General features: G+C 38.1%; 2 protein-coding genes across 3 annotated transcripts; one reads left to right on the top strand and one right to left on the bottom strand.

The window, feature by feature from the left end:
- The first annotated feature begins 10,634 nt into the window (after positions 1-10,634).
- Positions 10,635-11,890, top strand: LOC131334012 (auxin-responsive protein SAUR36-like). The gene has a single exon (XM_058368876.1). It carries the CDS (start codon positions 11,001-11,003, stop codon positions 11,487-11,489), a length of 489 nt encoding a protein of 162 aa, XP_058224859.1. The 5' UTR covers positions 10,635-11,000; the 3' UTR covers positions 11,490-11,890.
- A 2,788-nt stretch (positions 11,891-14,678) lies between these two features.
- LOC131332243 (hsp70-Hsp90 organizing protein 3-like) lies at positions 14,679-21,059 on the bottom strand. Of its 2 annotated transcripts, XM_058366342.1 has the most exons (7): positions 19,956-21,059; positions 16,287-16,575; positions 16,091-16,176; positions 15,736-15,959; positions 15,503-15,569; positions 15,331-15,390; positions 14,679-15,042 (listed from the first exon to the last, which is right to left on the bottom strand). In XM_058366342.1, the coding sequence occupies exons 1-7, from the start codon at positions 20,850-20,852 to the stop codon at positions 14,929-14,931; spliced, it is 1,737 nt and encodes a 578-aa protein (XP_058222325.1). In that variant the 5' UTR covers positions 20,853-21,059; the 3' UTR covers positions 14,679-14,928. The 2 variants fall into 2 exon arrangements, with proteins under 2 accessions (XP_058222325.1, XP_058222326.1); XM_058366343.1 differs by lacking the exons at positions 14,679-15,042; positions 15,331-15,390 and having other exon boundaries at positions 15,513-15,612; positions 19,956-21,038.
- Between the last annotated feature and the right edge of the window lie 383 nt (positions 21,060-21,442).

Genomic DNA, 21,442 nt, shown 5'->3' with positions numbered 1-21,442 from the left:
ATCAATACAATCTTCTCACTTTTGACCCAAAAAAAAAGTGAATTTGATTCAACCAAAGATATAAGGAATTGATTTCTACATTCTCTGTTTTAATATCTACACTCACTTTTTTGTCTTTTATCAATAAAATACATATACTTTCAATCCTAAAAGCCAAAAAAGAGAGCGTAGAAATCAATCCTTAAGATATATAGGTACTTTAAAAAAACTTTATTCCTTAGGCTCAGTTTGGATTAGATTTATTTAATTATTATTTTCAAATGACCGAAATAGGACAGCAATTCTAGTGACCTATCTAACCCTAAATTACATTCTCAAACTAAAGAGAAAGTTAATACCAACCTTCACCTTGATAATCTTAGGCCTCGTTTCGTTAAGAATTTTATTTCTTAAATACTTATTTTCTGCTTTACGAGACCGGTCATTTTTTTACAATACATCACCTTTAATTCAAAAATTAGTGTACTTATTTCCCTCAGTGGAACAAAGCCTTAGATAATTTCCAGACTTAATTTGTAAAAAATGGAAATAATCAACCATGCACTACAAGAACCCTGAACAACTTTCAACATAGGATTCTTAAACTATCCAAATGTTGATGGTGATTACCTTGGCCAATAGATAATCGGGCAACTCTAGGAACACCTAAAAAAATATCTAAAAAAATACCCAAATTTCAATCCCATAGTTTCCGATCAAATATTTATAATTCGAACCGTTCAATGTGTGCAGAATGTAATTTTAAGGGTGTCCGCAAGAAATACGAAAAAAATGACAGGGAAGTGCTTGTTTTGAGCAAATTTTTAATTGAACCGTTCATCAAATTTGCGCTATAAACTACTCAGATCAAGTCCTTCCCAATCATTTTTTTCTAATTTCTCGCGAGTACTCTTAAAATCACGTTCTGATCACGTTGAGCGGCTCGGATCATCAAAATTTGATTGGAAACTATGAGATGTTTTTATAGGTGTCCTCGAAACCGTTCCGATAGATAATTGGGTATTTGTTTCATGGTAAGTAATACTTAATTTTGTGTGCGCATTTAAGATATTAATTAACATTTTATTATTTAAACATAAGGCTTCAATTTGTTGTGATGTTCATAAATGACCACTACAAGGCTAGAGCTATTGGGAAAGTTATAAGGAGAATGATACCCCACCGCTGTTCCCCCACCGAACCGCTCACTGCACGCACGCCGGGCCCACTCCGGCCACCGGACAGCCGATCCGATCCAAATTCTAAAACAAAAAAACCAGTGGGCCCACGCGAGAATCAACGGCATCCGACATGTGTAGGTACTCGATCCGAACTTCCAAAAATCAGAGATCTGAGCCGTTAAAAGATGGAAGATTGGTTTGAGCACTTACACATGTCGGATGCCATTGATTCTCTCATGGACCCTCTCGGTTTTTTTTTATAGAATTTTTGGACGGATCGGATCGGCCGTCCGGTGACCGAAATGAGCCCAGCGTGCGTGCGGTGGACGGTTCGGTGGGGGAACCGCGGTGAGGGTATCATTCTCCAAGTTATAAATAGAGCGTAGACAAGGTGGGCTGATATTCAACCAATGATGGGCCCCAATTTTAATTATTGCTGATATAGACTCATTATTCAAAGCATTTCGAATGTTCCAGCTGAGCTGATATTCCGGGAGAAAAAAGAAACCCAAAAAATTATGACTTTTCATAGTAGTAGTAGTACTGTTGAAGACTCGTGTACAGTTCTCTGTACCTAAACAATTAGAAATTCTTTGCAAGTATAAAGGAATTGGACCCCTAGCTATCTAAGTTCTTATTGGTCACCTACCAAATGGTGAAAGACTTCATTCTAGCTACCTACAAATTCTAAAATAATAATAATAGCTGTTCTTCGAATCAGTTTATATACACTTTAACTAGTTTTGAGAGATCAATCTCACAATTTACTTGCGGATGTCCTATTTAAAATTAGAGCAAATCTCTGTATGGACTAGACCCAAAGTAGTTAAGATTTTAAACCTGATACTTTAGGGAAGAAAGCAAACCTCTAAATCTCAAGTCGCCAAATCCTGGGGTTAACAAATTTCAATATTGTTAAACTATCGCCAAGGGAAATAAGTACTTATGTATTGTGGGTGTCTCTTAAAGTGGAAAATAAGTACTTAAAGTATGAGAACCTTAACGGAGCAGGGCCTATGAACTTTTTTTTATTGTTGTACGGTATCACTTCATTTGGACTCACCTCTATTAGATAAACTATGATCAATACTTGCAATAACACACGAAATTTTAAGAATTTGCCAACCTAAATAAACTACATACAAAACTTTCGTCATTTAGGAATACCTTGGCCTAACTGATTACAGAACTAGTTTTCATAAGATTTTCATCTTCAATTCACATTACTTTCTTCTTTTTTATCAGCAAAAATAAATTCCATTAACTCAATACATGAAGTACAAAGATAATAGAAACTTGGGTACAAAAATTCGCATTACTTTCACATAAGATTTTTTTGAACCACGTATTCTTGCTCAAAAGAGTTGAGATCCTAGCCTCCCTTTCTGGATAGAATATCGAGAAGCACTATCTAAAGTGCAACCCTAGAAGGTAGGTCTCAACAGAGGAATTTAAAAGGTAGATATATGGTTATGAACGTTATGTATGATAAAAATAAAAAAAAAATCAAGAAATTATAAATGCGGGCATAATCCATAAAAGATCGATGGTTCAGATTATGTCATACATTTTGATCAACAAAAGGAAATCAAATCTAGATATTGTGTTGAACCCATTTAGGCCTTGTTCCGTTTTTTATCCTTAAAAAATAAGTACTTATCTACAATTTTCAAGCTTAAAAATAGTAGGCTTAATGAAATTAAAAAATATGCAACGTGGATTTTTTTTGATAGATCTCAACCCTGCAAAAAAAATAAAAAATTATTTTTATTAGTCCATTATTTTTAAGCTTGAAAATGGATCCTTATTTCCCTCCGTCCCAAATTGGATGTTAATTTTTGGTATTCATGCTAATTTCAATTCTTTATATCTTTCAATATGGATCTCAAAAAATATGCAATATGTATCTTGTTTGATAGCTCTCGATTAGTTCTATAATACAAAGTTTTCAAACCCACAAAAAATATTATAAATTGAAAGCTATAAGCGATGAAAAATAACACGAATTTCAAAAATTGTCATCCTTTTTGGGACGGAAGAAGTACTTATTTGAGAAAGCGGAACGGGGCCTCAGTTTGTTGTCCATATCGTATGATGGGAGTTTGAAAAATCATGGTATATAGGACAGCCAGTCCTTTCCAAGAGTGTATGTATATATATCACCTGGAAAAAAAAAAGTATGGAGTAAAGCTTGGGCAATATCAATACAAAGTAGGCTGTACGTTTTATACCTCTATGTATAATAGAATTGTCTGAAATGGACAGTACATGCCTAGGGCTTACATCTAGAAAGACGACCCTTTACCTGCTTTATATATAGGCATGCCCTACAAAACTTATGGGCCTACTACAGGGTCCGACCTCCTCTATTCCGAAAATTTCTGTGCTAAGGGGTTTTCGGCACGAAGGACGATCTTGCCTCCCTGCTACAATATTCTCTGGCCTTCTTGGAAGAGTGAGCTCCGGTTTTCAAGTTGTATGCCTCATATTATAGTGCGTGGTGTTTGTACTATTTTCTCTTGTTAGTCTTTCGGAGAGTCGATCGTATCAATGTTCGGATCAAAAAATAGTTCACTCTCGTAATTATTTTCTGAATAATTTTAACTTATGCTAACTAAAAGTTCTGATTGAAATCTTTTTGAGCAATGTTAAACAAATAATTACTTTACTTAGAAATAAATATTGTTTTTAATCAGGACTTTGGCATGGCCAAAAAGAACTTACCACTATTTTCCAAATAATGTATATGACCTAGACGTGAGGAAAATTATTCAGCGCTCATATACGGTATTGTTGTCACAACGGGCCTTTTCACCGCACATTTATGTGAATCCCACCTTAAAATATATGTAGCTCATACAAATATGTGGTGAACGGGATCTTTTTGAGGCAATAACAATGACACTTAATAATCTCTCACCATGTAATGAACCTTGGTGTGATGGAATCTTTGTTTGCAAATTAAGGGATTAGATGGCAAAAAATTTGAGCAAGGATAAACTAGTAGGTTGTTTTTTACCAATGCCTCTAGGGATTGTTGGTATTTTAATTCAAAAGGGTTGACATGGTAGTCAATACTTTTAAGATTTGGAAATTTACTTTCTTAGGTGCGCTATCGATCTTGTGGAGTTAGTTGGTACGAGATTTTTTCCCGACTTTAATTAGATTTCACGCTAATGAACATGGGATTAGTATCCAGAAATTTGTAGAGATGAGTGTAAGTTTGTCGTATCCTGACTTATGAGAACAACAATTGTTGGCATTTTGAAACCACTATGGCCAGTATTATGATATTGTATGTGTTGAGATATCAGCCAAATCAACAAACACAATGCGCAGAGATAATCACAAACAGAAAACATGAACGCGAGACATAAATTTTTTTTACATGCATAGTCAAGCTCCCGAACCATCAACGAAGCGCGACCCAAATCGTAACAGTCTTCCAAGCCCAACAGTATGTATGCGAAGAGAAATTGTGAGAGAGAGAGAGAGGGATGTTGAGCTGATTTCAGTTCGGAAGCAGCATTCCATTTTTAACACACAAAATTAGCAACATGCGCAAGACCACGCGGCGGACAAGAGTTGAACACGGTTACACGGGTCAAGGTTAATTATGTATCATTGTCCCTCACCAAAGTGTGGAGTATTTAAATCGTGGAGAGAGAGAGAGAGAGAGAGAGAGAGAGAGAGAGAGAGGCGAAGGAAGAAAGAAGTCTAGTCAAAGTCACGCCTCTAAAACGTGCATATTTATTTGTTTACTTTCAAACATGCCACGTTTCGATCTGATAGTGATCCTGCAAACTTGTTCTGTCTGTCACTCTGTCTTTTGGTTATTATGTTTAAAGTCGAGGGCTGAGGTCAAGGATGGATGGAAAAAAAAAAAGTTTTGATAATAGATTTTTGAATTGTGCAGATTTTGAAAAAGTTTAAAAGGGAATGAAATTTAAAAGTTTCAAAGTTGAGCTTGGATAGCATCTTGTAAGTTTTATAGAAGTTGATTTTGGATAAGCTTCGATCGTATCAGATTTTATATTGTAAGTTTTATAGAAGTTGATTTTGGATAAGCTTCGATCGTATCAGATTTTATATTATAAGTTTTGTAAAAGTTGATTTTTCGGCTTTTTACGGTACATAAACAGTATCAGCTTTTGTTGCAGCTTAGTTGATTTTTCAGTTTTTTGGAGTATGCTAAGTTAGTGTAGGTGCTTCAAAAGCCACCAAGTAAGTTATTTACAATATCTTTAAACCTTATAATTAAAGCACAAAATTATTTCTCAGATCTTTAATGACTTTTAATCTCTTTCTTTTTTTCTTTTTTTTTGAAACCAACAACATAGCTTATATTAAGTCAAAAGGAGTATAAGAGTGATAGTTCTTTACAAAATTTGGGATTATCGTTCAAGGGCGGCTCCAGAATTTTGGTTCAGCAGTGACGAAAATGTGATTTTATTTATTTATTTTAATATAAAGCTCTATGTCATTTATTTTGATTGAAAATTTTTTGGGCCTAGTTTGCTATGTTTTGTTGAGCTATATCATCTATTTTCTCACAAATTTAAGTAACTTTTCATTTACTTTGGCTACGGATGAATTATCCAGTGCCAATAATATTAGACAAAAAAAATTAACTATATGTAAAAAAATTACAAATTATTACTGTTTTTTTTTAACTCAGGGGGTTGACTTGAACTTTTCAACACCATGTGGACCGACCGACCCTGCTACCATCCCACTCCTATCCTTATACAAAGATGATAACAAAAAAATCAGGTCCAATTCGATGTAGCCAAAAAAAACTCTGAGTTGCAACTGCATTTTTAGCTAACAAGTCAGCTGCCCTGTTGGCTTCCCAATAACAAAAAGTGAGCTTCAATGAGGAAAACTCAGAACCCAAAACCTGAACCTCTCAAAGCATCCTACAGAGCCAACCTGCTAGGTCCTGCTTCCTACACAAAGCGTTGTACACAAATATTGAATCGGTCTCAACAATAAGATGAGTGAATCCATATCAACGGGCGACCCACAATTCATCACGCACAGCTAGCCTACATTTCAGCCATTACGTTGGAATTGATGACATGATGAATAGCTGGTTCATCTTAATTTGAATAAACTTGGGCGATTAATTAGTACTAATTACAGGTAACATGCATGATAAGGAATTAAAACACACACACACACACACATATATCATCCATCCATGCATCTCCGACCTGTCTTGACATACCACCGCACAAACGCACACACATTTCCACCATCATGTAATATTGTTTGTTGCTAATCGATCGGGGGGTGCTCAATGACGAATAATTGCCATTTTAATGGGCCATTTTAATTGTTGGGTGCGGATTTCCAAGTTGGGAAATGAGAAATGTGATGAGCAAGCAATAATGTATGTCCATCGCAAAGAGGATATTTTTAGATGATTGCATTCTGGTTTATATGTCTCCTTGAGAATAATTTCCCTACCAAATTATGGCAGTAACAGTGAGATTAAGAAATGAGAACAGATCCATATATAAAAAAGTTAAGAAAGTGGAATTTCGAATGATTACCACCATCTTTCATATAATCTTGGGAGATATTTGATTTGAAGACAATTAACGTGGCAAGATTTCGAATGAGAGAGAGAGAGAGAGAGAGAGAGAGAGAGAGATGAATTTACCTGAAGTTATAGGAACTCGATCAGATGGGAAGGGATGATCGAGGAGACGAGACTGTTGTGCGGGGTAGTCTCGAAAGAAAGTCAATCGATCAATCCTTACTTACGCGTACATTTTCCTTTTTGGGCTTGAATTAGGGGGAAGAAGGCCATCAAAGCTGGACCGGCCTGTACGTAACCCCATCGTGCAATAGCCCGAAATTTTGGTTTGTCAAATAAAAGTTAAGCCATATTTACAATCTAAAATTCTGCTATATATATATATATATGTTTGTGTGTGAAAAATCAGTACAGAGTATTTCATATACGAAAAGTAGGATTTAATTAGGATGGCAAATTCTAAGTCTCTCAAGTGAGGTCTATCGCATTGAGACTAGCTCTTTGACGCTTTTGTCAAGGAAAGACAAGGCAGTTTTAAACTGTTGATTTCTTTTTTCGGTGTATACTTAGAATTAATTGTTTTCTTAATGGGTTGAATGTCACCATTATTAGACCAAGCAATTTAGAGTGCGTTTGGCGTTCCGATTTTTGTAATGTCGTATGACTTTTTTTTCAATAAGTAATCGTAAAGTACGTACCGAATCAAAATATGCTGATATATTATAGGATACGTCATCGTACCCGTAAAGAATTTCTAAATAAAAAGAAGATAATACAAGGTGGAATAAATATAATTTTTGGAGGAGATCATACAAATCGTACGATACGTATCCTGTATATCGTGGGTTTGTAACAATTATTGTGGCTATCTATTGCTTTTTTCTTCGGATCCAAAATAAATAAATAATAATAAAATCTATTGCTTTTTTCTCGAAGCCCTTGAGAGCTAGTTGTTGGTCTAGAACCGTTGACCTTTTCTGATGTGATCTGCAATTAGACCGATTTGGGCCGGTTAATCAAAGTACTAATCCGAAATGGGTTGTCTGCTTCAAATATGGGCTTGGGCTACCCATTGCATCCTATAAAACGTGAATGTCTACGATCATCTGTGTGGGATCGGAAATGAGCCATATACACGGAGTCGGTTCATTTTATTTACATACCCGTAGTCGTGCTTTCGCAAGTATGGAACAAATGAAGTCTGAATTTTGGACGTCGATATACAAAGTCAGCTAGTTTGACCTAAAATTCCTCTTAAATCAAGTGTTTTATCTAATTAAACTGCAACCTCTATTCAATTGAGGTAAAGTTTTGTAAATTTCCAAACAAATCAATCCATACATAATGAGCGATTCTGAACATCAAAAAGGGATACAAAATGCGTCTAACCAAAGGTGGTTAAATTTATTCTTACTCAAAAGGGTCTACACTCTTGCCCATTGAATAAACCAAATAACAAACCCTGCGAACAGTCCTTCTAACCTCCATCCACTGGAGGAGTATAATCCGATTAGTGCTGTGTACATATGCTATGTATATATGGATTTTGTGGGGCCCACTTCAGGTCCCACAAAGATGATTCGAATCGTCCGTTATCGGGTTAAGCTAATTTTTTACAAGACTCCATAAAAAAATGTTTTGAAAATAATGGATGATTCGAATCATTTTCGTAGTACCCGAGATGGGCCCCACAAAATCCATATATACATAGTATATACATTCCAATATGTACTCCTAGTTTTATTGAGTATAATAAGTATGTAATGTCAAACAAGTTATGATATCATTACACATTTCACGGATATCAATACACTTTCTCTAAGTATCGATTTCCTTTCTATCCATTATCATGCGCCTAATGGGCGAAGGTTTGCCATTTTTCGGATTTTCCAATAAACAAGTAATTTGAGATGCAAAAATGTCAGAAAGATGAACAAATAAATTGGACCGTGAGAGGATATAGCGACATATCTGTCATTTTGTTGTTCTATGGGAAAAGGATCTATCAATGGGAAAAACAACGGCCAACCCTTTTTTTTGTTCTCCCTTTTTAATACGAGTATGAGAAACGAACCATTCCAACGCCTTTACTTACCGAAGCCTTACAACCATACAAGCCCAAAAGGAGATAAACATTTTTGTTTATTTTTCCAAGTTGAAGGGAACGTGTGTGGTTGATTTTTTTTTTGTTTTTTTTAATAACCCAGGTGTCCGGATCAACTTACGCGCACATGTGTGGTTGAATTAAGAATTCATTATACATTGATTACCAATATATATGCGGACCACGAATCGAAATTGTTAAATTTTCGTTGCAGTGAAAATTTATTAGAGACCGTGCTCAGAAATTTTGAGACCCCAAAACGAACAAGGCCAAAACTACCAAGTTTTTGGCTTTGAGGATTAATAATGTTTTCCGACCATTAATTTCTTACGTAGTATTTGGAATCAAATTGCGGTAAAAAATTTTACATTTCTATTTCGTCTTGACTAATCCATTCAAGGGTGAAAAACTTTAGAACAAATTTAAAATAATAGTCACAAAATACAGAAAAGAATAAGGTAATAAATATACTGTGTTGGAAAATATATGTTGTGTTGTTGGACAAGATCATTTGCATCATAAGCACAATAGGTGCGAGACTGGCCAAGGGACCGTCTGGTACTACAACACAATAATTATGTGTAGTATGTATTTTTTTTGAAAATAAATGATTTCAAAAAAATAGAATAGTCAAACTTATCCAATAAGAAACTGTATACTTATAATTTTGTTATTGATATTTCTTTTACAGGTGACCCATCTTTTTCACCTATTTCTCATGGAGACACGCCAGAGATTAAAAATGATGAAAATCATGTGGAAAAAAAAAAAACAATTGAACGAATTTTGTTAAATAGAAGAGCTATTATGTAGGAAAATGTGATTATGTACTGTCCTAGAAAAATGTGTTTTTCTCACAAGCACCTTTCGAGTGAGTGATCTTCATTGTTCCAAAGGTGTTGCCAAATGGTGTCTCGACTTTCTCTCCATCGCACATCTTTGTGGCCTCTACATATATACCTTGTGGTGGAGAAATGAGTTGAACAACCAAGTGACAAATACCACTGGAGCATTGGATAGTTTTTCCATTCGAGGAGTAAATTCAATTGTGGTGGGACATGCTCATGTGACCTCTATTATTTTCTTGACCACAAGATCAATTTTGTGAGACCTCAATACTTAATAGTAATTAAGATTATTGAGATGTAACATAATCAAACTTTTGTGGTTCTAATCAAACTTTTGTAATGAAATTTTTTGAGGCTTTCGCTAAGCTTTTCGAGAGTTTTGTCCTTATTAAAAAAAATTTGCGTTAGCCAGTTTGCACCAAACTCTTATAGATTATTGGTTCATCTCGATAACAGAGATCAGAAATATTTTTGAAAATATTCAAGATAAAACCCAAAAATCTCAAAAAAATCGATTTTTAAGCTTTATCTTAGATATTTCTAAAACTATTGGGGTAAAAATAGTTTTTCAATTTTTCTCATTAAGATAAATCAATAATCTGCAAAAGTATAATGAGAAACCAACAAACACTTCTTTTTTTATTTTTAAATAAAGACACAACGTCCAACAAACTTGGCGAAACTTTTGTCTCAGCGACTAGATTTTTGTTGCACCCGGAGACTTCAGATACATCCGCGAAACATCGGAGCCGTCCAATTAGCTGACCCCTGAGATCAGTTGACAATGTGAGGTGTGACCCCTCTCTCTCTCTCTCTCTCCTTCCTTGAGTTGAAACCTGTCTTCCTCAACCGCGTGCCGACTTCCCTATCCTAAATACTGAGAGTATATTCTTCGTACGTGTTTTTTGACTCACTACAACAGTACAACTACGTAAAAGTAGTATAGTAGTACCACAAATAAATTCCTCAACCGCGTGCCCATTTTTTTGTGTTCAGTCACCATTAACTTTATAGTATAAGAGAACCCCTCTTTCTTCTCACTTCAAAATCTAACAATCCTTGTAGTAGTAACAATCACCATATATATACACTCGTATATACATCCATATATTCCATACTTCGTCGATCTCAGACCGATCGCCACAAATATAGGCGTTAAGCTTTCGCCTTGATCGTTCACCCAATTTTCATGTCCCCAGTTCAAGACTTTCCGATGTTGTTTTCCTAATGTTTCCAACAGTCCGATTCTCGATTCCCTGGCATGGTTTCTAGCATACCCACTTCCGAAATTCCCTTCTGAACCATATACCCTTTTCGCATTTCTCACTTTGTTTGGACAAATCATGAAGAAAGCCAGAGGATTCAGATTGGGAAGAAAGCTCGTGAAAATCTTTAAGTCTGCAGTCAATAGAAAAACAACAAAGCAGTACCAACGCTTAACTCCACCAAGCTCTACAACCAACACGATATCCAGGCTCTGTAACTGGGCCAGGGGACTCTGTTTACCCAAATCGAAGTCGGGTTACGTTCGGGTGGGTCATGACCCGATTGAGGCCACCAAACCAGTGGGAGTACCGAAGGGTCACTTGGCGGTGTACGTGGGGGAGAAAGAAGACGACGCGCATCGGTACTTGGTGCCTGTGATTTACTTCAATCACCCACTTTTCGGGGACTTGTTGAAGGAGGTTGAGGAGAAGTACGGGTACGATCATCCGGGTCGGATTCAGATTCCCTGTCGGGTGTCGGAGTTCGAGAACGTCCGGACAAGAATTGCCGGTGGCGGCGGCGACGGCCGTAGGCGGTGGAGGCTGCGGTGTTTGTCGGGCGTATGAAGAGTGCAGTAATGGTTTGCAATTCTGTAACTCGGGATCTTTACAGTTTACTCGTTGGAAAAAACTATTTCACGGAGCTTTCCGTGAATAATGGTTTACAGAGGTGAATCGTGCCCATTTAAAGTGTAAGGGACGGTCTAGATCTTAGTGGAATTTTTTCGGACCTGAAATTTTTTGTTAAAATCCGGACCGTCCAATGTCAAAACAGACGGCTGAGATCAAGCGGCTCTGTAAATTACTTCTTTACATCGGCTCCGTGAATAAGCAATAGTCTTACTGCAGGTTACTACGTTAGTATGTTGTAGTAGTTGACGTTAGGCCATGTATTTCAGTTTTGGATGTTTTTTGCAAAGTAATTTTTGATGCGTAGAGGAAATAAATGTGGAAATTATTTTATTTTAGTATGAGAGCAAGTTCAATTAATGGTGAAAAATGCTTGAGCCATTGCAAACAAATGGCAAAAGGCAACAATGGTGCCCAAATGGTTCTTTTTTGCTGCCATTTTTGGCTTCGGCCATTTATCTCGTCGTTTTCTCCCAAAAATATGGCACCAAGAATGGCTGCCATTGTCTTCAAATCCAACTACTAATTCCAAATGGCATTGCTCCGTTGATTGAAGTTTGTTAGAAAATCATACTACAAAGGAAGTTTTTCGAGATAAAAATGACATAACAAACGGCATTCCACCGCTATATTTTGGAGGGGGAAAAAATGTCACCATTCATTGCCAAAAAAATATACGATAATATATAGCTCTAGTCATTTTGGTTTAATAAGGTATTTTCCATTCATTTGCGTTGTCTTTTTCATTTACTTCTTGCTTGCTTTTGTTTTTTAAATATAAGGTCTGAGTTTCTGATTTCTCTTCGTTTAGATAAACTACGGGTTGGGATTCAACTATAGCTTTTACTAATTCTTCTTGGTTTCTTTACTTTCCATTTTTTTTTTTCCGTTCCTTATTATAATGCCATAGTTAAACCAATATTAAGGGAGAGCACCATTTGGTGTGGACTCTCCTTTGAGGCTGGCTCACATTTTACTCTTCCAAAAGTACCCATGAATTTGTGTGAACACATGTTTAAATTTTGGAGGGTAAAAACATAAATTGGCATGACAGTTATCAAAATCATCACGACAAAACAGCATCCATGTGCCGGTTTTCCCAGTTAACTGCTTCTGCAATTCCCCTCCCTCCCTTCGAATAGCCTTCTTCCAAATAGAGAAGAAGTTCATTTCAGTTATGATCTCAAGCAACCTTTTTTTTTTTTCTTTTTTTTTTTTTATCTCCTGCAACTCTTTAGAACAATTGTGCATACTGTGGGGGAATACTTGGTCCTTTGTCACAATAAACCAATGTAAGCCATTGCCATTGTCTACTACCCTTTTGTTTAGCAAATTATTATTCGTTATTTTATTCTCACTTCTTTAGAATTAGTTTTGTGTTGCTTATTTGTCGCTTTTTTTTTATTTCTGTAAGTGGAGATAGAAAATAGAAGTGCTTCATCGTGATTGATATTTGATGGGTTTGTGAAATGACGTGACGATGAGAAGTGTAACGACCAAAAAAAAAAAAAACTTCTTGTAATTTAGTTTTATTGTGACTCGAGATTTGATTTTTTTTTTTCCAGTGCTGATGAATTATCCACACATATCTCGTGTGCCAAAATTTCTAAGAGACATGAGGGAAAGATAACCCATGATGATGCCATGAACTAAAACATACATAGGGGTTGGATTTAAGATGCCTATTCAATTTACTCTTAACATTTTTAACATAGTGTCATTTGAAGATTTAATTTTTTTGACTTTGACGTGCACACGCGATCGACCCCTAGTTTTTAATAAATGTATTTCAGAATCTGTATGCTTGAAACTTGTGGAAGGGGAGGAAAAAGAAAAAAACATAATGAAGGAGGAAAATGACGGCTAAGAACGTGTTTTGATAATTAATACCTGCCAAGGACATTTTCAGCATTAACAAATGTTCTTAGCTTTAACAAATGTTCTTAGCTTGTCCTTGGCGGGTATTAATTATCAAAATACGTCCTGAACCGTCATTTTCCCTAATAGTAGAAATTTTACTATTCCTAATACTCTATTTGAACATTCTCTCTTATTTTTCCTCTCAAACCAAACAAGAGGAAACTTTTTTTTCTTTTCCTTTTCCTAGGTTCCAAACGAACAAACCTAAAATTCGGGACATTTTTAAGTTTTAACTTGTTCCAAATTATCTTTTTTTCTAAATGAAATTAAGTAGTTTCTCCCTCTAGAAAATAAAAATTAAGCCAATATATATGTTTTACCCAACATCTAAAAACCTCCTTATTTAATGCACCCTTTTTCTGAAGCGGAAAACAACTTGTTTTCAGTGTTGATAGTGAGGTGAGGGCCAGAAAGGCATGCTTAACCATAGGCATGTTGATGCTCAGATTGTTCAAATCCGCTGCATACAGGTAGGGCTGCAAACGAGCCGAGCCGAGCCGAGTTTCAACATGTTCGGGCTCAGCTCGTCTTAATTTACCTCGGCTCGAGCTCGTGACAAGCTGCAGAACTCGAGCTCAAGCTCAGCTCGATAAGTATTTACAGAGCTCGAGCTCGGCTCGTTCGGCTCGTTTATGAAACAAATATATATATATATATATATATATATAAAATATAATTGAGCTCGCGAGCCAATTCGAGCCGAGTTTCGACTAGCTCGAGTTCGGCTCGTTTACGAAACGAGCCCAGGACTCGAGCTCGAGCTCGTTCGTTTGTGTCTCGAACCGAGCCGAGTCGAGCCGAGCTCCGAGCCGCTCGCGAGCGGCTCGGATCATTTGCAGCCCTGCATACAGGGTAAAGTTATTAGATCTCTAAGAGAAAGAACTCAACCGAGACGACACGCAACAACGGGATTAGATCTCTCCGAGATAGAACTCAACTGATACGACGCACGACACGACAGTTGATACGACGCACGACACGACACGACGGGATTAGATCTCTCCGAGACAGAACTCAACTGATACGACGCACGACGACTTCTCCACACCAGATACGTTAGTTCAACTTCCCCAAAAGACCCACAAAGACAACACATTAGCGGGCCTTCAAGAATCTCCATCAATCATCATCCAACACCATCAATCTCCATCAAAGTCTCCGTTGAATCCCTCACAAACTAATGGATATAATGACAAATGCATCCCAGGCTAAAAAATCACAGTTAATGATCTCCCATTAAGCTTGATCTCCCAGTTCATCATGAATCAAAACAGTACACAAAACTTAAAGCAAATGCCGAATCTGTGGACTATACGGTAACAAGAAACCCAGAATCACATGATTGACAAGACAAAAATTAGTTTCTATCGACTGATCCACAGGAACACACACTAGGAGAAAGAAATCAAACAGATGCTAATGCTTTGTTCATGCAACCAAAACTCCCATTTCACGTTCATTTGATCTGGACAATCCCCGCACTGACAAGCTTCTGAATCTTGCTCATCACTTGAGGGTTCTTCGAATGTTCCTGAGCGGCCTTGGGATTCTCCTGGAAGTCAACCAACACCTGCCCATACCCCGGGTTCCATGTTAGCCAACAGATAAATAGCATTCCATACTTGGCTTCGAGTGAATGGTTTCCAACAAACCCAAATCATCTTCTTAGTATCATAGGAGTATTAAGTTGGGTACTTTTGCAAAACATAACCCCTTAAAAATAAGTTTCGCTATCCGTCTTTTTTTTTAACTCGGAGGTTTGCTATCCGTCAACCAAACCAATTCTCTGAGAAAAGATTGTGCTAGAAAAATAAATCTGAAAAACAGAACCGGAGGCTGCATCGCTCATACACCATACCTGTCTCATAACAGGATCTGTGAGGATGTTCTGAATTTCTGGATCCTGCATACCCTTAGCCTGCACAGATAGCCCAGACTTGGGAGTTAGAACTACTTCAAACTTCGCAGGACCAACTATATTTAAACTTGTCTTGAACCAGACACACTAACACCACTACAAGTAGACGTACCTGTCTCTCCTTGAGTTCATCAGGGGTCAAATCCCCACGGCTTGCCTTGTTAATTTGTTCCACACATCTGCAAAAAGTATTGGCGTGAAACCCCACTCATGAGGCAAATGCTTAAAGTGGTCAGCAGTTGCTAACGAATCAAGAACCATTTGTGAAATTGTAAAGACTCCTGATGCTATCTACACTTCAAACCAAAAAATAAACTGATACAGCACTATATACTCGGGTCATACCTCTTGATACCATCAAGTAGTTCCTGGTTGCGAGGGTTGTGCTTCAGCCCTTCTTGGTATGTTTCCATAGCTTTATCATACTCTTTCATGAAGAACTGGACTGCGCCTTTCCTACTATACCCCTTGGCGAAGGTTGGATCAAGCTCAATGCATTTTTCTGCATCCTTCAAAGCCTCAGGCAAGGCCGTAAGTTTCGTGTAGCATGCAGCCCTATTACTGTATACCTAGAGACAGCAACACAAGGCCTCAAACTTTACACTTTGATCGGGAACCAAATTTGACTGCAAACTTCCACTGGTATTCGTGTGTGAAGATGGTAGGTAGTGTTAAAAAATAGGCACAAAACTCAACCTACCTTGGGGTCTTTTGGATTTCTTCGCAAGGCTTCCGTATAATGCCTCACAGCCTCTGGATACTTTTGCTCTTTGAAATACTCATTGCCTGCACCACAAAGTAAAGATGTGAGGCGCTTTAGAGAGAGAGAGAGAATTCCCTAATGAAAAATCAGTAGAGAGAGAGAGAGAGAGTTCCCAAATGAAAAAGAAGTATACCTTTCTCGCGCTCCTCATCCGCTAATTTTGGATCAAAATACTCTTGTTGCTCTAGCTCTTTCTTTGCTTTTTCGGCATCATTGAGTTTTTTCAATGTGTCTGGATTGCGATGCTCTGTAAGAGCTTTCTGGAATGCCTCGATAGCAGGTTCAAAGTCCTTTGAATTTTTTGCCAGCTTCACCAATGCAGTTCCTTTTCTTGTCAAGGCTCTTGCAACCATCTTATAGTCTGACCTAAGCTCTCTTCCCCGTTCAACAGCTTTGTCACAATCTTGAATACATTCTTCATACTGAAAATATCATCGGGATAACAGGAACACACTGCAGTTAGGCATCAGCAAATTGGAAAGCAGATAATTGACAAAACGAAACTGCAATTCCATGGATTAAGATTTGAATTATGTATCAAGAAAATATGTTTGATCACAATTAAAAAGAACATTTTGTCTACATATTCCTTATAGACAAATTCACATTCAACAGTCTACCCTTACCACCAACACCAGAAATACTGTGATTGAAGAAAACGAATAAAGGACATCAAATGGGAAGAAGAACAACTACCACAATCAACAGCTACATCTCTAGGAGCTTCACAAATGGCTCCCCTCTCCCCCCAAAAACAACAATACATCAGAAACCAAAAGGAACACAGATTCTATGCCTCTCACAGACCATTAACTCCATTTCTTGTTGACATGGAGAGAGCTAAGATAGTCCAATCATTATCCAACGCCCACTAAGGTGCAATGAAATGGGGTAGACAACTCACTTTCCACCAATTAAAAGAAATGCAGCGTATACACATTTCTTGCTGGGGACAGCATCACAAGGACCAACATCAATCATTCTTGCAAGGAATTTCCTTCGACCCCGAATCCCACAACTAATAGACCTACACAGTTTTCAATTGGCATATCCTCTCTTAAAATAGTAACTTCTTGCACATCCTAAAATTGGTTCAGATTACTACAGCAGCCGATTTTGTACATGCCAATGTTTTAGTCTTTACAGGCTTACAGCAATACTGTTTTCCTATGATCCACGGACACGGATATGGACACGGACACAGGGACACGAGAATTATAAAAAAATGGGGACACGGCAGGGGACACGCCATGTGTATATTTATTCATCCAGAAATTTATAAAATATAGTAACAATTTGGCCCCAATTTTTCAAAAAAAATACAGTTTGACCCCATTTTTTTTTTAAATTACAGTTTGGCCCCTGCCGTGTCCCCTACGTGTCCCCGTATCCCGACAATACTTCGACCTCTAGAGGTGTCGGTGCTTCTTTACTGTTTTCCGTCGGGTTTTTTTAAATTTTCCAGTCAAGGTGGAATTCACTAGGAATAATTTAAGGAGCTATAGCAATTCACAGGTCCAAAGGCCTGCCAAGTGAGAAAAATCCCAACAACCACCTGTGAAGGGACCCATAACCACCAACTCCCTCCAGCAGCCATGACAATGGCATCAACCGCATCAGCTGCTGCAATCTGGTACTCTAGGGTCCAATGGGCTAATGGACCCTAGGCGTTAATAATTTCTTCATTGCTCATCTAGCATGGCAACAATATCAGCTTCAGCACCATTCCAAAAATAACATATTACCTCACCCACAATCGCAACGCCATTACAGATCCTAAAAATCCCTACACTTCAAAACCCCTGCTTAAAACCTCAGGCGTTGCACACGTACTCAGCCAAGCTTTGCATAATCAGCCAAATTTCTCTGGGTCCATTTTTCAGTCCGAAGCATAGAACTTGCTCTTAATTTGCAGCCACAGCTCACATTATAATAACCTTAGGACTAACCGAAGGGACTAACCAAGTAAATCAACTCAACTGCTACTTTTGTAAAGCGAATGATGAAATCATCTGCTAGACACAAATATAGCATATCATAACATTTCATCTCCATGATAGCTACCATTATCAAGTAGATCCTTATTTACTAAAAACTAAATCAAATTCTCAGCTAAAAAACCCCAGGGTTTTTTCACAGTGACTTAAACTTAGCAATAGAAAGAAAAAAAGCAGAGTAAACATAAATTCATAATGCCAGCATGCAAGAACAGGTAATTCGACAAAATTAAGTCAAACTAAAACTCGCACTGTTCCCTTACGCAACTCAACAACATTTAGTTAAAATAAGCAACAGCAAGAATCAAATTGGCACGAACAAATAAACCAATGGGGTTAGCCAAGAGGCCACAATGAAGACCTTCTATTTCAATAGGTCTTAGGTTTGAAAGAGGTTTGAACCCCAAGGATGGACCAATGATTACATTCAACTTCCTCACCCCTTGAGGTTTGTACTCACAGGACTTCGGATGTGTTTGAAACTTATGGAAAGAAAGAGAAAATAAAATAAAGCAATTAGGAAGAAAATACTACCAAACAAAGGGTGATATTCGTATGTTTGGCTTTGCAAACAAGAAAAAAGGAAATGAGAAAGACAAATGACTTTTTCTTGTTTGATTTTAAAAAGAAGATAAAAAGAAAGTAAAAATAGCAATCAACCTAATATGGATATGGAAAGAGATAGGGAAAGAGACAAGTAGGAGGAAACTTTGCATAGTATGCAAATAAGGGTGAGTTTGGCCTAAATTAATTTTAGCTAGAGAATACTATTGATGGTTAGTGATCTTTTGTTTCACTTTTCGTCAAACTTTTTTCAAATTAATGATTTGTCTCAACAAGAGAAAACAGAAAATTACTAACAGTATGAACCAAAATCAACATAGGTACAGTGTACAGATAGAATAATTATAAGACGACAAAAACACTTGTTTTGCTTTTGTTTTTGGCTTTCGGTCATAATTTTTTACCTTACATTCAGCTTGTCTAGGTGAATGATAAACCACAAAAATTCAATGCAAATCTACTAAAGACACTTTCAATAACACAATAATGATTAGGGCCAAAACACAGCCTAAGTATCTTCCACTTACTTTCTCTGGAACCATTTTTTTTCCATGAGTGGCAACCAATTATGAGAAGAGAACATTTAACTATTTCCTTGCTTTTGTCTTACTTCTTGTTCTTTCTTTCTCTATTCCAAGCATAGGATTAACTGAGTACATGTATCAGAGGGATTAGTTGGAGCCAAACCCCAAACAAAATAAGTCAAAATGAATCTACATTTACAACAACATTATACCTCCGATGCTCAACATAGCCATGTTCTAAAAAACGCTAGGTGCTAGTCGGGCAGAAGGGTGCTAGCGCCTAGGCGGTACTAGGTGCCGACTAGTCGGCTGCCTAATCTAGGCATTGGACCACCACCTAGGACCTAAGCAGGGACAATTCAGCCTGGGTGACCGCCTTTTTAGAACACTGTGTCATACTCAACTTCGGTGTGCTACCAGAAATAACTTAAGAACAAAGGAAGTTAAACTAAGCAAGTGTAACTCAATTTAAATGTCACTCCTCTCCAATCAATGATATATAAATAGTCACGCATTACCTCGTTCGGTCGACCACCTATCCAAATGTAATGTAGCATATCGAAACATCCACCTCCAAATGGAAACAAAGTACAAGTAACTACCATAACTTCTCTGCCAAATATCACATGATTTCCAACATAGAAAATTCACCAACAATGACTCAAATCAAGCAATAGAATAGAATAGAATTAAAAAAATAATAATGGTGTAGTATACCTTTCCCATCTCCAAGTATACAGCTGCCCGGTTAGTCAGGAACGAAATATCTTCATCGTCCAACTCAATCGCCCTGGTATAATGCTCAATCGCCGTATCAAAATCCTTCTTCTTGTACGCCGCATTCCCAGCCTCCTTCTCCTTCTGCGCCTGTGCCTTCCTCTCCCTACCCTCTCTCTCCTCGTCTGGAATCTCCATCGGCTCCGGCTCTGGCTCCGGAACCTCCTTCTCCTTTGCCACCTCCGCCTCCGCCGGCCTCTTCCTATCCGACGTCGTCTGAGCACCTGGAATATCCATCTCCTCGCCTGGATTCCTGGTCTGGATCTTCACGTTTAATAAAGCCCCTAGGGCTTGCATCACCCTCTGGTCCTTCATGTACAAGTTCAAGTTGCTAGGGTTTTTCTGTATATCCTGCATCATTGATACAAAATCCGGCTGTTGCAAAAACGGCCTCGTGCTCGGATCGGCTGTCAGCTTGGCCCACATCTCGGGCCCCGAGAATATGTCCCCAAACGGCGACGACGAAGACGACGGCCGTGACTTAACGGCGGCGGATCGAGCGTCTTTGAGGCCGGACTGTAAGGCATCGTTGGTGGGGTCGAGGTCGAGGCCTTTCCTGTAGGCGGAAACGGCGTCGTCGTAGCTACGGAGGCCCACGTGGGCCGCGCCGAGGCGGGAGTAACCCTTGGGCCAGTCGGGCTTGAGCTCGACGGTCTTCTGGGCGTCGGACAGGGCTTCGGCGTACTGGTTGAGGGAGGCGTGGGCGGCGGATCGGTTGGAGTAGAGGACGTGGTTGTCCGGGGAGAGGGCGATGGCGTCCGTGAAGTGGCGGACGGCGTCGGCGTAGTTGCCGGCGGAGAAGGCGGCGTTGCCTTTGGCCTTGGCTTCGTCAGCCATGTGGGGGTGTCGATTGGAGGAGCGTTCTATTCTAGGGGGTTGCGGAGAGAGAGAGAGAGAGAGAATTGTAGAGAGAGAGTGTGTGGGGGGTGGGGGTTTTAAGAGAGTGGTGGTTGAGGAAGACGAGAGAATTCTAGGGCTGGAGGGAGGGAATCGGTGTGGGTTCTGGAAGGTTCTGGGGGATGGGGTGTGATTGGATGCGGGAGTAGTCTCTTATACTAGTACTAGTGTAATTCCGCGTGCTTCGCACACTGTTGTGTGCTTATTGATGTAGCTATTAACTGTTCATGTATGTAAGATAGTTTAGATTAGGATATTGTTATGGAAATAAAGAAGTCGTAAGAGTAAGTAATTGAATGAAAAATCATTTTAAAAGAAAAAAGAAGAAGATAATATTTTTTAAGCAATACAAAAGGAGTTCTTATACGAAAAAAATAACATATAGAATACAATTTTGGAGTACCAAAATATTTTTAATTTTGTAGACTCAAATAATTAATTAAGACTATTGTAATTTCATAGATCATGCAAGTAATTTAATCCAACATATGCACTAAAACTGAAGAGAGTCACAAATAGCTCAACCTTGT

Source organism: Rhododendron vialii, chromosome 7a, assembly GCF_030253575.1.
Source record: "Rhododendron vialii isolate Sample 1 chromosome 7a, ASM3025357v1".
In the NCBI taxonomy this organism is placed as follows: Eukaryota; Viridiplantae; Streptophyta; class Magnoliopsida; order Ericales; family Ericaceae; genus Rhododendron; species Rhododendron vialii.
Note: the sequence above shows the minus strand (reverse complement) of the source record. Positions and strands in the feature narration are given on the sequence as shown.

Excerpts from the sequence above, each read along its gene's own strand:
- LOC131332243 (XM_058366342.1), bottom strand. The coding sequence starts at position 20,852 with ATGGCTGACGAAGCCAAGGCCAAAGGCAACGCCGCCTTCTCCGCCGGC. Across the intron at positions 16,576-19,955 it reads TATACTTGGAGATGGGAAAG|TATGAAGAATGTATTCAAGA; the intron begins GTATACTACACC and ends TGATATTTTCAG. Across the intron at positions 15,043-15,330 it reads CAGATCCTGTTATGAGACAG|GTGTTGGTTGACTTCCAGGA; the intron begins GTATGGTGTATG and ends GGGTATGGGCAG.
- LOC131334012 (XM_058368876.1), top strand. The coding sequence starts at position 11,001 with ATGAAGAAAGCCAGAGGATTCAGATTGGGAAGAAAGCTCGTGAAAATC.